General features: G+C 29.8%; 2 protein-coding genes across 2 annotated transcripts; both read left to right on the top strand.

Moving 5' to 3' along the window:
• The first annotated feature begins 232 nt into the window (after nt 1-232).
• Nucleotides 233-1758, top strand: LOC126667236 (probable aspartic proteinase GIP2). The gene has a single exon (XM_050360202.2). The coding sequence runs from the start codon at nt 377-379 to the stop codon at nt 1721-1723; it is 1347 nt and encodes a 448-aa protein (XP_050216159.1). The 5' UTR covers nt 233-376; the 3' UTR covers nt 1724-1758.
• Nucleotides 1759-6558: 4800 nt separating this feature from the next.
• Nucleotides 6559-8858, top strand: LOC126667243 (probable aquaporin NIP7-1). Its single transcript, XM_050360212.2, has 5 exons — nt 6559-6893; nt 6960-7184; nt 7979-8170; nt 8313-8374; nt 8458-8858. The coding sequence occupies exons 1-5, from the start codon at nt 6723-6725 to the stop codon at nt 8666-8668; spliced, it is 861 nt and encodes a 286-aa protein (XP_050216169.1). The 5' UTR covers nt 6559-6722; the 3' UTR covers nt 8669-8858.
• Nucleotides 8859-15025: the final 6167 nt, after the last annotated feature.

Here is a 15025-nt window from a genome sequence, read left to right on the forward strand (position 1 = left end):
TCGAGATAACCTAGAGTTTTTTCCCATTATTTTACAGTAAATCAAGAGCAAATAATCCAAAATACTACTCCCAGGGTAATATTTTAAACTTATTTTCTTTTTTATATATATTTATTTGATTTTTTAAATATATGGAACTTGGCCATTTCTATCCTAGCTAATTAATGAGGAAAAGATATAAATGCAGTATGTGTATGCCCAGCTGGTGCGTACTACGGTGGATTGATGAGGCTGTCTGATAAATCATACTCTTCCTCACACGTATTCAGCTTCTTGCTGTCTTTCTTGACCCAGTCATTACAAGGTCGTTCATGGCGGCCACTTCACTTCATATATAACATCTCCATAGCCATGCAGTTTAGCATACCACTCCACTATGGCTTCTTTAGCTCCATTTCTCATTTTTTCACTCTTCATTTCCTTATCTGCATTATCCAATGCTCAAACAACTTCAAAACCCAAAGCCCTACTCCTCCCCATCACCAAGGACGCCTCTACTCTCCAATACCTCACCACTCTTAAGCTAGGAACCCCTCTCGTCGATAAAACCTTCGCCATCGATCTCGGAGGCCAGCATTTATGGATGGTCTGCGAATCTGGATATCACTCCTCCACTTACAGGCCCGGTCATTGCGGCTCTGCGGCATGCTCCGTCGCTAAATCCGAGTGCCTTAACTTTTGCTTTAGACCTTCTAATCCTCCTCCTTCCCCTGGTTGCAACAATAATACTTGCAGAGTTTTATTTAGAAATCCTTTCTTCGGCGGTGCTGGACAACTTGAAGTTGCGCTTGATACTATTTCTCTTAGATCCACCGATGGATCCAAATCTGGTTCGGAAGTTTCTATTCCCAATTTTATCTTTGCTTGTGCTGAAAATCAGGATCTTAACGATATTGCTACCGGTGCTAACGGAATTATTGGTCTCGGAACGAACAGAGTTGGTTTTCCTTCGCAGCTTTCATCACTATTTGGTGGAAGTTTTCGTCGAAAACTCGCGGTTTGCTTACCGTCGACTTCTAAATCCAACGGAGTAATGTTCTTCGGTGACTCTCCATATAATTTCTACCCAGGCTATAACACATCAAAAGTCATTGACGTATCGTCAAGATTTATGTTCACTAAACTTTACACCAATTTTCAAAGAACAGCATCTCCCAGGGTCCAAGGAGAACAATTGCTAGAGTATTTCGTCAAGATTACATCAATTCTAGTAGACGAACATCCGATTCCGATAAACACATCGCTGCTCGAGTTCCGCCGGACCGGTATCGGTGGCTCGAAAATAACGACAGTAAGTCCCTACACAATTCTTGAATCTTCTATTTATGACTCTCTAGTTAAGGCCTTTGATAAAGAGATGATTGCAACTTGGAAAGTCAAGAAAGTTGAACCAATAGCCCCATTTACCGATTGCTACACTAGAGGAAACTTGGGAATGTCACTACTCGGGCTCGGTGTTCCCGACATTAGTTTTGTTTTCGAGAACAATAAGGATGCGATTTGGGAAATGCATGGAGCAAATTCAATGGTGGAGATGGGTAATGATGTGGCTTGTCTTGGGTTTTTGAGGGTGGTTTCTGATACAGGGACGGGGTCATCGATAGAAATCGGAGGGCATCAATTACAGGACAACCTTGTTCAGTTTGATCTTGCTGCTTCAAGAATGGCATTTACTAATACACTTCTGTGGGAAGAAGTTGAATGTTCTAATTTCAAATTTTGAATGTGATTATTTATCTAGCTTGCTAGAGCTCATATATATATATATATATATATATATATATATATATATATATATATAAAAATAAAGGTTACTGATTAAAGTGATTGATTACTTGGATAATGTGAAACTGCAACTTTTTCGATCGTCCGTCCATTACTGCGCAACTGCATATTTAGTAATTCCACCTACTCTGCAATATACATCATGAAACAGTATTAAGATCGGAACTAGTATGTTAGAAGATCCAATAAGGGTCAATTAAGACACGAACAAGGACTAATTAAGGGAAATATAGAATTAAAAATCTAGTTAAAAAAAATCAGTCTCAAAAATAAATTTTAAATTCGACAAATAAAATTGGGATTATAAGGATTCTTTAAAAGAATAAATATGTGTGCATTACATGCACTCTGGCATATTGTTCAAATCATAACAAAAAAAAACGAGAAATTCTTTTGTGAACCTAGTTCGCCACGTAGGATTATGAACCCTCCATTAAATACATGACACGTGGCGTACTTAAATACCATAACCAATCAATAAATAGCATTTAATTCTTATTAAAAGATCACTAATTAATGTTATATTTATTGATTGGTTATGATATTTAAGTACGCCACGTGTCATGTATTTAATGGAGGGTTCATAATCCTACGTGACGAATTAGGTTCACACAATTATTTCTCAAAAAAAACTCAATTTAAGTAGAGAGATAGGTGGTCACATTATTTTATATATGCATAGGTAAATTCTGCGTCCACTCTTTTTCACTTTTACTATCTCTTTCCATCACCATATCACTGGAGTGTTAAGCGAACGTACAAAATTCGATTTTGATGTTTTATTAATGTTTTTTTTCATGAGTATTTAGTCGAAGCACCATTACTCAACTATAATTTTGACCATTTTCACCTCCGCCACAACACAACAACTTGTCTAATACCATCTTCAAAATACTTTTTAAAAAATTGTAAAATTCTTTAATTTAAAAAGTTTAACTATAAATCAAACAACTAATAGATTTTTTATTTTTTAAATTTAGAGTAAAAATAAGAGTGACAATGGCTCTTTACATGTGGAATACCATTTTCACTCTCTGCTTTATTTATAAAGGATAAAATTTCAAATTTTAAAAAATGAGTAAGTTATTTTATTCAAAATATAATATATTTTTGTTTTAATATAAAAACTGAGTAAATAAATAAATTAAAAATAAAAATAAATTTATATTAGAACAAATTACTCTAAGACCCCTCACGTTTGTCATAATTCACAGTTTGATACCCCTTATTTGAAAACCAAACAATTTGGTAACTCAGTTTTGATTTTGTAAACTATAAGACTCTTCTGTTAAATATAGGTACTAAATCGTAAACGGAATGAAATGCGAGGTACCAAATCGTTTAAAAATGAGGTACCAAATCGTTTACATAATTGAAACTGAGGTACCAAAATATTTATATAATTTAAACTGAGATATCAAATTGTTTGAAAGTAAATTTCAAATTATTAACGGAACTAATGGAAGGGCCTTATAGTTTACAAAATCAAAACTGAGATATCAAATTGTTTAATTTTCAAAAAAGGGGTACCAAACTATGAATTATAACAAACGTGAGGAGTTTTAGAGTAATTTTCTCTTTATATTACTAATACTTATTACTTATAAAGTTATTTATAAAATAAAATAAAATTAATACTAGAAAATCCATTTAATTAATATTATTAATAATAATATCGCAATTTTATTACAATAAAAAAGTAACACTTAATTTTAATGAGCTTATTACAATAAAAATAAAAAATGTGACTTTTTAGTTTTAAGATGTTTTCTATTTTATTAAAAAAATTCTTTAATGTAAAGAAAATTGAGTAAGTTACAGATCTGTGTAAAAAAGTGGGTGACTTTTCATGCGGTACTTTTCCCTATAAAATAGCTGACGTGCGGTACCATTTTTCACAAAAAGTTTACATTTTTTACGTACAATGACGTCAGCAGGCCTGACGCGCGCGTCAGGCCTGCTGACGCATGACATGTGCACCAGATGTGCTGGTGCACATGCTACACTGACCCGCGGGTGACGCGCGGGTCAGTTAGCCAACCTATTTTTTTTTTTAATTTTAATAAAACAAACCTTTTCTTACTTATTTATTTATTTAATAATTAAATTTTATCTAATATTTAAAACAAACACTTTATCTAATTTTTTTATTCAATTTATCTATTAATTTACTTATTTAAATTTTAAATTTTAAAAAACTAATATTAATTTAAATTTTAAAATATAAATATACTAAATTTTAAAAATATAAAATACACAAATAATATTTCCCTCGTCTCATAAAACTAATTTTTTTTATTCTATAGAAATAAAAAAATAGCCACTTTTATTTTTAATTTAAGATTATATTATCAAAATACCCTCATGATTCTATTCTTAGAACATTCAAAAAATATAATTTTATAAATTACTTATCGAATACATTATTCTTACACACCAAAACACGGGTTTGATGCATAAAATATATTTATTATGTATAAATTATGTATCTATTAAGTATATTTAAAAAAATATATATATCATGTATAAATTATGTATCAACGATTTATCTCTTTAACACATTTTAAAAATATACCTATGATATATAAATTATATATCATATATATATAAAATATGCATGCAAAATATATATGTAATACATGTACTAAAATTTTGCGATAATCTCTGAAATGTATAAAAATATTAGTAATAGAACTTTAAAAATAAAAAAAAGGTTACGAACAACGAATATGTGTTTGAAATATATTAAATATGTATTGGAGGTGTATCAAATATGTATACAAAATATAGAGAAAAAGGTTTCGGACAACGAATATGTATTAAATATGTATTGGAAATGTATTAAATATGTATCAAATATGTACCAAATATGTATACAAAATATATATGTAATACATGTATTAAAATATATAAGGAATATGTATTAAATATGTATCAGATATGTATTAAATATGTATCAGATATGTATTTGATATTTATTGAAGATGTATCAAATATGTATCAGATATTCATTAAATATTTTTCAAATACCATTTGTATGTATCAAATATGCATCAGTTGATTCAATTAAATTTTCGACAAGTTTCTGATATGTATAAAAACATTAGTAATAGAACTTAAAAAAAGACAAAAAAAAAATTAGAAAAAGGTTTCGAAAAACAATTATGTATCAAATATGTATTGGAAATATTTTAAATGTCTTTTGTATGTATCAAATTGATTCAACTAAATCAATAAAAATAGAAAATAATAATTTAAAAATTTAATTAACTTATTTGATTAAACTCCAATCTACTATATCTAATTTATTTTTTGATTTTAAAATTAAAAAAATTATTATTAGTATATTTTAGTTGATTTAATTCTTTATATCTATATTTTTAAAATTAAAAAAATTATTATTAGTATATTTTAGTTGATTTAATTCTTTATATCTATATTTTTAAAATTAAAATTAATATTAAATTTTTTTAATTAATTCAATTTCTCATTTTTTTTAAAATTAATATTAATATTTTTTTATAAATTTATATAGATTAGATTATTTTTGGCACAATTTAAATAAATAAATATTTTTTTTGAAAATATATATGTAAATAATTTTTATTATAATTTATTAAAAAAGGAATTCTTTTTGATGTGTTCATTCAGTGAACACATCAAATTAACCGACCCACTGCGGGTCAGTTTCTAGTGCACCAGCTGGTGCACTAGACAAGATAAGACAGCAGGTCGGACGTGCGTCAGGCCTGCTGACGCGCGATGATGTCAGCGCGGATAGGGACGCGCGATGATGTCAGCAAAAAAAGGTATTCAGTGTAATAAATTGATATTTTTTGGTACGCGTGTAAAATTTTGAAAAAAAAAGGTAGCCATATTATTTGGGCCCAAAAGGCTTAGTTCTGTAATTAAACCAAGAAAATTGTAGGAGATGTTATAACTAACCCATCAATAGGAAGAACTGTTTTTTCATGGGCTTAATGAATAAGGCTTTTGAGTACTAATCTTAGGGCACCAATTCTGTACACAGAGCTTGATAAGGCTTTTTAGTTGTGTGGAAGCAAGCAAACAAATATTTTCAATATCATTGCTGTATCACAATAATGGTGTATTTGATATAAAAAAAAAAACAATAATGGTGTTAAGTGTAAACATCTCAAGTTGGAGCTCAAATTAGAATGTGCTTAAATTTTTGCATTCCAACAATGCACGAAATTAATCGAATTCGACTGGAGTTTGATTAAAAAATATTGAAAAAAATTCCATATTCTATAAATTTTTCATTAAAGGTATAAAATTCAACAAATTAAGATTATATACAACTAAATAAAGAGATACAAAAAAATTTAAATTATAAATTTGATTGTTTAAGTATGTAATACACGGGTTTAACCTCGCGAGTCTCGTAAACTTCTTTAATTAATACTCGATCTCGACTTGAATTAAATTCAGATAGCTCAAATTAGATTTAATTTTTTTTTTGAGTCTATCTTAATTAATTCGACAATAGCCCTATCTGTTTATATTTCCTCTATTAACACAATTACACCACTTTAGTTCATAGTACCATCCTAGTGAACTTAGTTGACCTAAAAATTTAATCTAAATTAGGGATGGTGTCCTATAACAGGAAACAGTTAATAAGCACAAACAACACTCCTTAATTACTTAAATTTGGAGGAACACATGAAATGTGTTGAACAATAGACTTTTATTTATGTTACAACACATATATTGATCCATCTTCTGATGCATTAATTTTAAGACAAAAACAATAATCCTTAATTAACATTAAGCTGATTCCAAGCAATGCAAGAAACATCCCTATTTTTTTACTCTCCATCTTCATGCATCCCGCATTTTTCTACCGTAGTTTCTTGCAAAAACGCTATTAAAATCTCAATCCCGCACTGGTTTTTTTTGTTAATCCAGACAATATGAAAATCAAACACTTCCTCGAAGAAGAACAATCTCCTGTTACTTCTGCCAATGAAGCATCCAGTACTGGTTTATCTCAAGAAAGAACCTCGAATGATGATGATTTTTTCGCTAAATATCCGAATCTCGGGTGTTTTCCGAAGGAAATGAATTTAAATCCAGCAAGAATGGTAAGCGAATACTAAACCCTAATTTTCATTCAAAAGATAAAGATGGTAATGGTATTAAATATGCAGGTGCTGGCGGAGTTGATGGGGACGTTTCTGTTAGTGTTCTGTATATGTGGAATCGTAGCAAGTTCAGAGCTGACGAGAGGACAAGCTGGTCTTTTGGAGTATGCATCAACGGCAGGATTAACGGTGATCGTCTTGGTTTTTGCGATTGGTCCAATTTCTGGTGCTCATGTTAATCCTGCTGTTACTATTGCATTTGCAACTTTTGGTCATTTTCCTTGGTCCAAGGTGATATTTTTGTTTCTCAAAAAAAAAAAAATGTTTGTAGAAAAATTTGATCCCAGAATTTTAAATGTTGCCGGGCACACATACATTTAAGCTATAAATTATTGGTCAAATTATAATTTTTTTTTAATGAAATTATAATTATTATTGTTAAGCACAAATTGCACAATTATATTTAATCATGTAACCGCCCGGCCTAAGTAAACTAAACTCCTCTTTATGAATTTTGCTTGAGTTTATGTAATTAATTAATTCTCAATATAAATTTGTCCAAATATGGTCTAAACTCGATAAGATTTGTTATAAAGGCCAGACTTTGATAGTATATAAATATTAAATCTGATCAGGTCTGAATTGGATTTGCATTTATAAATGTCAAGGTCCGCCCGAGTCTGGTTCATGCGTAAGTTTAAATGTAATAACTAAAAAAAAAACTAAATGTTATGATGTTTTTTTATCAATTCTGGCAGGGAAAAAAATATCAATTATAGCTGATTTTGTAAAATTTAATTTAATTTTTGTCAAGTTAGTTCAATTAAATATATTTGCATAACAGTCATCAAATGATTTGTCTTTTTATTCAATCCAGTGAATTTTATGCATCATTTATTTATTATCATGTGAGTAAAATTATATTTAATATATTTAATTGAAAAGACTTTATTATAATTAAAATGAAAAAAATCCTTTAATCAATCTATAGTTTATAAATTTAAAAGATTTAGTTTGTTTATTTGGATTTTTTGTTATATTAATTTATTTTGTATATAACTGTAATTTGCACTTCTTTTTTATAGGTTCCATTTTATGTAGCAGCACAAATAATAGGATCAATATTGGCAACATATGTGGGAAAAGGTGTATATGGGATCAAACCAGAGCTTTTGGCTACACGATCAGCCCAAGGCTGCCAATCTGCCTTCTGGGTTGAGTTTATTGCAACTTTCATATTCATGTTTCTTATCGCTTCATTGAAATACCAACCATCTGTAAGCTACATTTCACTTCTAATTAATTAATATAATTTATTTCAATTGTAACTAATCAAATTCTTTAATATACCAAATATCAACCATTTAGCTACAACCTTAATTAAAATTATATGAATGTGAACGTTTTTCTGATGTGCAGATTGGAAATTTGGCTGGTTTTGTAATCGGACTCGCCATTGGTCTAGCTGTACTTATTACCGGGTATTAAACGCGCTTGTTTTAATTATTTGCTGGTATGTCATTCTTTTTTGTAAAAATTAAATTAAATTAAATTCGAAATACAGGCCTGTTTCAGGAGGATCATTAAATCCGGCAAGGTCGTTAGGGCCGGCAATTGTTTGCTGGAATTTCAAGGACATATGGATATACATAATTGCACCGACAACCGGAGCTATAGCCGGAGCTCTAATGTTTCACGTGTTACGTCTTCAATGCCGGCCATGTACGTCCTCTCCGAACGCAGGCCTACTTGGCCACTCCATAGACTTCACCTAGGAGATAAATGTTAATGTTCCCTTTTGATCATTGCAATTTATGTACATATGGTAGTGCATCCAAAATAAAATTAAGCTTATGAATCACCTGCAAACTGTGATTATGACTGAATAATTAATTTCTTAATAATGTATTATTGTCATATGCCATGATCATTAATTTAATTTGAAAGTGAAACATATTCTATGTTGTCCCTTTCTCATAGCATGGATTGATTGAGACTACCTATTTCTATAATCTCAACTTGAACATAATCTAATAATATGTTCATATATATGTATATTTCATTGTTGTCACTTATAAGTTATATGTCATATACAATTTCTATCGTAATAAGCAATTCGCATATCACTAGTTATATTTCAATAAACTAATAATGTATGATCAGCTTCTCAAAAAAATGTATGATCAAATTAAGGCCATACAGCATAGTTTGTGTCACCGAGTAGAGTTAACAATTTGAAAATTTAGAAAGGTACAAGTAGTGGTTAACTGAATTAACCGATTTAACAAATCTATTTTAGCGGAGAACAAAACGACATCGTTCGGCTGATCCACCTCGGCTTTAATGATCCACGTCGAATAGTCCACCATGGCTCACGCCGGTCAACCACCGGTTCTACGCCTTGTGAGCCGTGGTTCCAAACATATCAAGAATGGACAAAGCGTCACTATTTATATAATGATGTGTTCTTCATCAATAAATTGACGTCCAAGGTTGATGAATTGGAGACAGATTCATCCACAAGTGTTAAACTATAGAAGTGGGTGATAATAACATAAACAGTTAAAGCACAACTTCTTCTCATGTTTGTTGCAATATTGGTACTAATTTTTGGAATTACAGTACCAATTGTTATTACCGGTCCGTGAATGCGCAGCGGAATCAAAACCATTAAGTAGATATTTAATTATAAATTTGATCAACATATAACAATATAGCAAAATTAACAAATAACACAAAGATTTGCGTGGTTCGACAATCACTCCCACATCCACTGATAAAAGAATCGAGTCATCCATTGATCATCAAAAGGGTATAAAATTGATGGAAGACCACCAAATAGAGAACATCTCTAATAAATACACCCTTAGAAGAAAAATTTATACAATAGTTAATTCTGTACAAGAAATAACCGAAAAGGTTATGATTAACATATATTTTCATATCACAACCCTCTTTTTCTCTTATTCACATCAATGTTTGATCTATATTGTGTGTTCATTTCATTTAATTCTATTCTAAAAAATAAATAAGGTAGATATTTATAGTGTATAAATAATTTAGATGACATTAAGAGTATTAATTCTAATTGGATTATAATTTCTAATTAATCAATGACAACAAAGCTATTCTTCATCCAAATACTCCACAAATAGAGTCCTAATACAAAAAGAATTTTAAACATTATTCCAACAATGATCAAGTTCGGGCTAAAAATAATAATAACTCATGGATCAGTATTAGAACGTCTCTGTTTGAAGTTGAGATGAAGATCTTAGTTGAGGATGCGATTATTAGAGTTCATTTTGAGAATGTTGATATTTACAGAATTTCAAAAATGAGAAGTATCTTTATTGTATTTTGTGAAAATTTTACTTGGGTATGTGGGCTCCAAAGGATATCTAGTTTTATAAATGAGTGAGGAGTTACTTTCTTACCGAACAGCCACACGCATTTGCCATTTATCTGATCGGCTGACCGACCTAGGTTAGTTCAATCTGGGCACTTGCCGTACATATTATTTATTACAGACTACCATTTTCAGTAATATTTTCTATATTAGTTTGTTTTCCTCACTTAAAAAATACAAATTTTTCATATACAAAAACAAAACTGGATTCTTTTGAAGTATATAATATCTGATTCGTGGAATACTAAAAGGGTGTATTAGATTGATTCTTACACATAGCAATGTGAATTTTGTTGTGGTTGTTTTATTCTGGAAACAGCACGGTTGCCAATCTCTCTTACGCCTCTGAGCATGGATGCAAAACGTCTTGAAGAGAGCGACTTACTCCACTACTCAGCCGGTGAATTCGATCAGTAATTCGTTCCAACTTTATGTAAAGTGTTTTAACAATTAACATATATTTTTTTTTTGTTTTTTCAAACAATTGTTAATCGTTAAAACTGTTTACATAAACTATTTCTAAAATTATGTGAATTGTATTGTGGCTGTTTTATCCTTTAGATGATGTGGTTGCTACTCTCTTGCATTTTGGTACAGCGCCGCGAGACGTATTACGGAAAGCGACCTATTCTATGACTCAACTAATAAATTCAATAAGATGTTCTAATTTACATAAAGTCATAAACTACTTTAACAACTAACATATGTTTTCTTTGTTTTCTTCAAACAGTTCCAGCAATTTGATTATCCAGCTGCTAGATTAACAAATGAATGTCGCAATTAAGTGCATCATGCTCGTGTGCATATTATTAATGAGTTTATTATGCTTGAAGATGTAATTGTTAGGGTTCCTCAAATATTGAGAGCTTAAAGTAGGACTTAAGTGGCAATATGTCCCCTTAACTTGTAAGCAATGGGCAATTAACACATAAATTAACTTTATAGGCAAATCAGTACACGAACTTTGTGATTATGGGCAATTTGTCCCATTTTGCCCCTTTAATTTGTGAGTTAATTGTATTCTAAATTGGCTTGCCCCCTTAACTTGTAAGTTAATTTGCCAAAATGGGCTAATTGCCCATAATCACCAAGTTCGTGTACTGATTTGCCAATAAAGTTAATTTATGTGTTAATTGTTCATTACTTATAAGTTGAAGGGGCAAATTACTACTTATGTCCTTAAAGCAGCCACAAAGGGATACAATCTAATCTATGTGGCATGTTTTAATTCGTTAACCGTTAACTAACAGAGAGTACATACCACTCCTTAACTTCCTCTGTCCAAGGATTAAATAAAAAAAATATATGGAATAAATAATAAAATGTCGCAAGGATGAAGTAAAAATGGTAAAGTGCAAAAATATTATGATATGTTAATCCTTGAAATAACTACTCCATTTGGTAGATAATATTTATTAATTGTATTTGAAATAATATTTTTAATCCATAATATTTATCACTTAAAAATATATCAAGAGAGCACTTATTGTTATTTTTTAAAATTTATCTATATCAATAAATAACTTAGTGAGAGTAAAAAGAGTAGTCGAATTTAAAATATTAATAGTTAAATGTGGACAATTTAATAAAAATATATATTTCTTTCGTTCCGTAAAAATAGAAAAAATAGTTACTTTTTTATGCCACATAGATAGAAAAAGTAATGTTAGTGAAATAGAAAATTATTAAAATGTCCCTAAAGTCTTATCATATTAATATTAATTAAATGATAGTTCCAATATACGACTTTTATGCATTTAAAATTATATTGACTAATACTCACTCCGTCCCAAATTGATAGGCAGTTTAGGATAAATACGGGTATTAAAAAATTTATAAATTCTAGATAAAATGAGTTAATATATGAAAAATAACATATTTGCCCTCATTTAATATAGTGGTAATTTTTGTCCTTTTGTGATTTTTGTTGTGTTTCCAAGATACTCCCTATAATTAATGAGGGTATATTTGACAATTACTTGTTAAAATAAATATCTAGTGTCTATAATTTGAGACAAAGAAACTTGAAATAGTGCCTATCAATTTGGGACGGAGGGAGTATTTATATAATGGCTTTGAATTGTGTGAATCAGTATGATTTACTTCAAGAAATTAAAATTGGAAATTGAAAAAAATTATCACAAACTACCTATAATTAACTATTTTCTTAATTCTTGTGAAAAATCTACTTTTTCTGTCTTTATGGACGGAAAAAGTATTAATGAAGACATATTTATTGTTTTTTTAATATATGTGAAATGAACAAATGAGACAAATATTATAAATCGAAGAGAATAATTCATTTTTATAAAAAAATATTGGTACTAAACAAAAATAATAAATAATAGTTATTAAACATGTTTTCGTAAATTTTATATTTTTATGAATAAAATCTCTCAGGTCGCCTTCTTTTTAATTTTATTAATAGCGGTATCCACTTTTGTGATATCTTTATATCTCATACTTTTTTTATTTACCAAAGTGATTTTTTTAATGTTTTAATTTCAAAAATATATTTTTTTACTTTCTACGTTTAACGTTTGTCTTTTATCAATTTTTATGAATTTTATTTTTTTGGTGAAGTTTTTAATAATGTATTTATGATGTATTTATGATATTTTTATGTTGTAAATACACCATCACTTGGTGTATTTATGGTGTAAGAAAACCAACATTTGGTATATTTATGATACTAGTACCATCAAAACAAACAGTTAAATAAGATTTAAATCAAAAAAAACATATAATTTATAAGAAAAGGGGACAAAATTGTTATAACAATTAAATATATTAATATGAGATCTAAAATAATCTGTATACAAAAATATCAAATTACAAGGGACATATAGATTATGAATTTTACTGAAAAATTTAAACAATCAAAAGACGACGGAGTAAAAGGAGTAAAATCGTGACAAATCGCCGGATATCATTTTCTGAACATAACAACCACCAGAAAAAAGACTAGGATAATAAATTTAATTTCGTTCTCTAATGCGATTGACATTTTTTTTTGCTATAAATGGTTGAGTTTTCGTGTGTTTTACAAATATGCTAGATTAAATAATAAAAAGGAGAGGAAAGGAGAGAGAAAGATTCGAGAGGGAAAGAGAGGCTAATATTAATGATATTTTATTTTATTTTGTAAATGATGTTCTAATTGATGGATAATATAGTTTTATAATTAATTTATGAAATAGATACAAAATGATGTTAGAAATTCACGGTGTAATTGTTTATAATTACTTTTACAAAATAAAATAGTTTGAAAATAATCTCATAAAAGATTAACAATAGATATAAAATAGTTTGCAACAATGAGAGTATGTAATTTCTTTGAATATTTAAACCATATCCAGTGGTTTCTAGTAGTAAACCCAAAAGCTTACTTTAAAAAAAATCGAAGAATCTTAAAATAATGAATTGGCCAATGGGTATTGTATCAAATTATCAATATCTAAAATCTTCTAACTTTTTAGCACCACCAAAGTTGTTTGCAATTTGGTCCCTGCCCCAAGGTCAATGGAGGAGAAAATATATAATATTGGCTGTCGTTTTGCAGCAATAATTTTAGTTTGTGTAAATTATCAGTCTTTTTTTTTTTTTTTTCCAAAGGCTGAAATTTCTATTCATAATAATAAAAATAACAATAACGAACGATTCCTCAATACATTGAGTGAACTATTCTAAAAGAGATGATGAGAACTGTAAGAATACAGTCATCGACTAGGGCTATTCTAACCACCAAGCGGGTCACCCAAATAATATTAGACTTGATTTTATTAATATGTTCGCACAGCTTCCGGAACGTTCTAGTAGAGTCTAATCCCTGAACGTTCCACACTAAGTGATCATTAATCTCGGTGGTCCTGCATTGCAGGAACCACCGTTGAAGCAATTTCCATAGAAACACCTTCCTTGTTATTCCACTCAAAAGCTTGAACAGCAGAAAACGTTAATGAATCTTTTCTTAGACTTTCTCCACCATTCGCAATCAAATTTTCGATTCCCTGTACTTCACCTTCTCGCAAGAGATTTGTAATATCATTAAAAGGTATTTTCTTTCCTCTTGTTTTAGTTAGGCCTTTTTTGTTAAGCCCTAATTTGTTGATGGGCCTTTTGAATCCTTTTTCTTTTGTCTTCACTTTCTTCTCTTCAGGCCCATCTACATTAACTTTCAATTTATTCTTACGTGCTAAAATATCTTTTCCTTTCTTCTCTGAAACTTGGTCAACCATTATCTCCACCAAATCTAAACTGTTTGGTAACTTTCCATTATTAACTCTATTCAAATTCAAATTATATATTGCTACTGATTCCTTGATTTTCTCCGATGAATAAGATTTTTCCAAAAAATCTCCCCCAGATCCTCCACTTTCCTTCTCTTCCCTCACCGTAGCTGACTGAGCCTCCGTCCCCGTCAAATTCTGATCATCTTCTTCCTTTCCCTCTTGATTCTCATTACTTCTCATCTTTTTACTCTTACTCGCTGTCCATTGAATAGGGCCAGCTCTGATGAAATCGTTATATTTAAGAGCAGTTAGATTACCACTCTTCATTATGCCACACTCTTCTAAGGGATGACCTAATATACCACAATTATAACATAAGATCGTAGCACAACCATGGCAGTCGCCCCTTGATTATCGATCTTCACTTTCAGTCCTCTTTTCAGAGGTTTTGAAACATTCACCTTCACTTTGACACGAATGTATTTTCCCAG

Source organism: Mercurialis annua, linkage group LG2, assembly GCF_937616625.2.
Source record: "Mercurialis annua linkage group LG2, ddMerAnnu1.2, whole genome shotgun sequence".
In the NCBI taxonomy this organism is placed as follows: Eukaryota; Viridiplantae; Streptophyta; class Magnoliopsida; order Malpighiales; family Euphorbiaceae; genus Mercurialis; species Mercurialis annua.

Excerpts from the sequence above, each read along its gene's own strand:
- LOC126667236 (XM_050360202.2), top strand. The coding sequence starts at position 377 with ATGGCTTCTTTAGCTCCATTTCTCATTTTTTCACTCTTCATTTCCTTA.
- LOC126667243 (XM_050360212.2), top strand. The coding sequence starts at position 6,723 with ATGAAAATCAAACACTTCCTCGAAGAAGAACAATCTCCTGTTACTTCT. Across the intron at positions 7,185-7,978 it reads GTCATTTTCCTTGGTCCAAG|GTTCCATTTTATGTAGCAGC; the intron begins GTGATATTTTTG and ends TCTTTTTTATAG. Across the intron at positions 8,171-8,312 it reads CATTGAAATACCAACCATCT|ATTGGAAATTTGGCTGGTTT; the intron begins GTAAGCTACATT and ends TCTGATGTGCAG.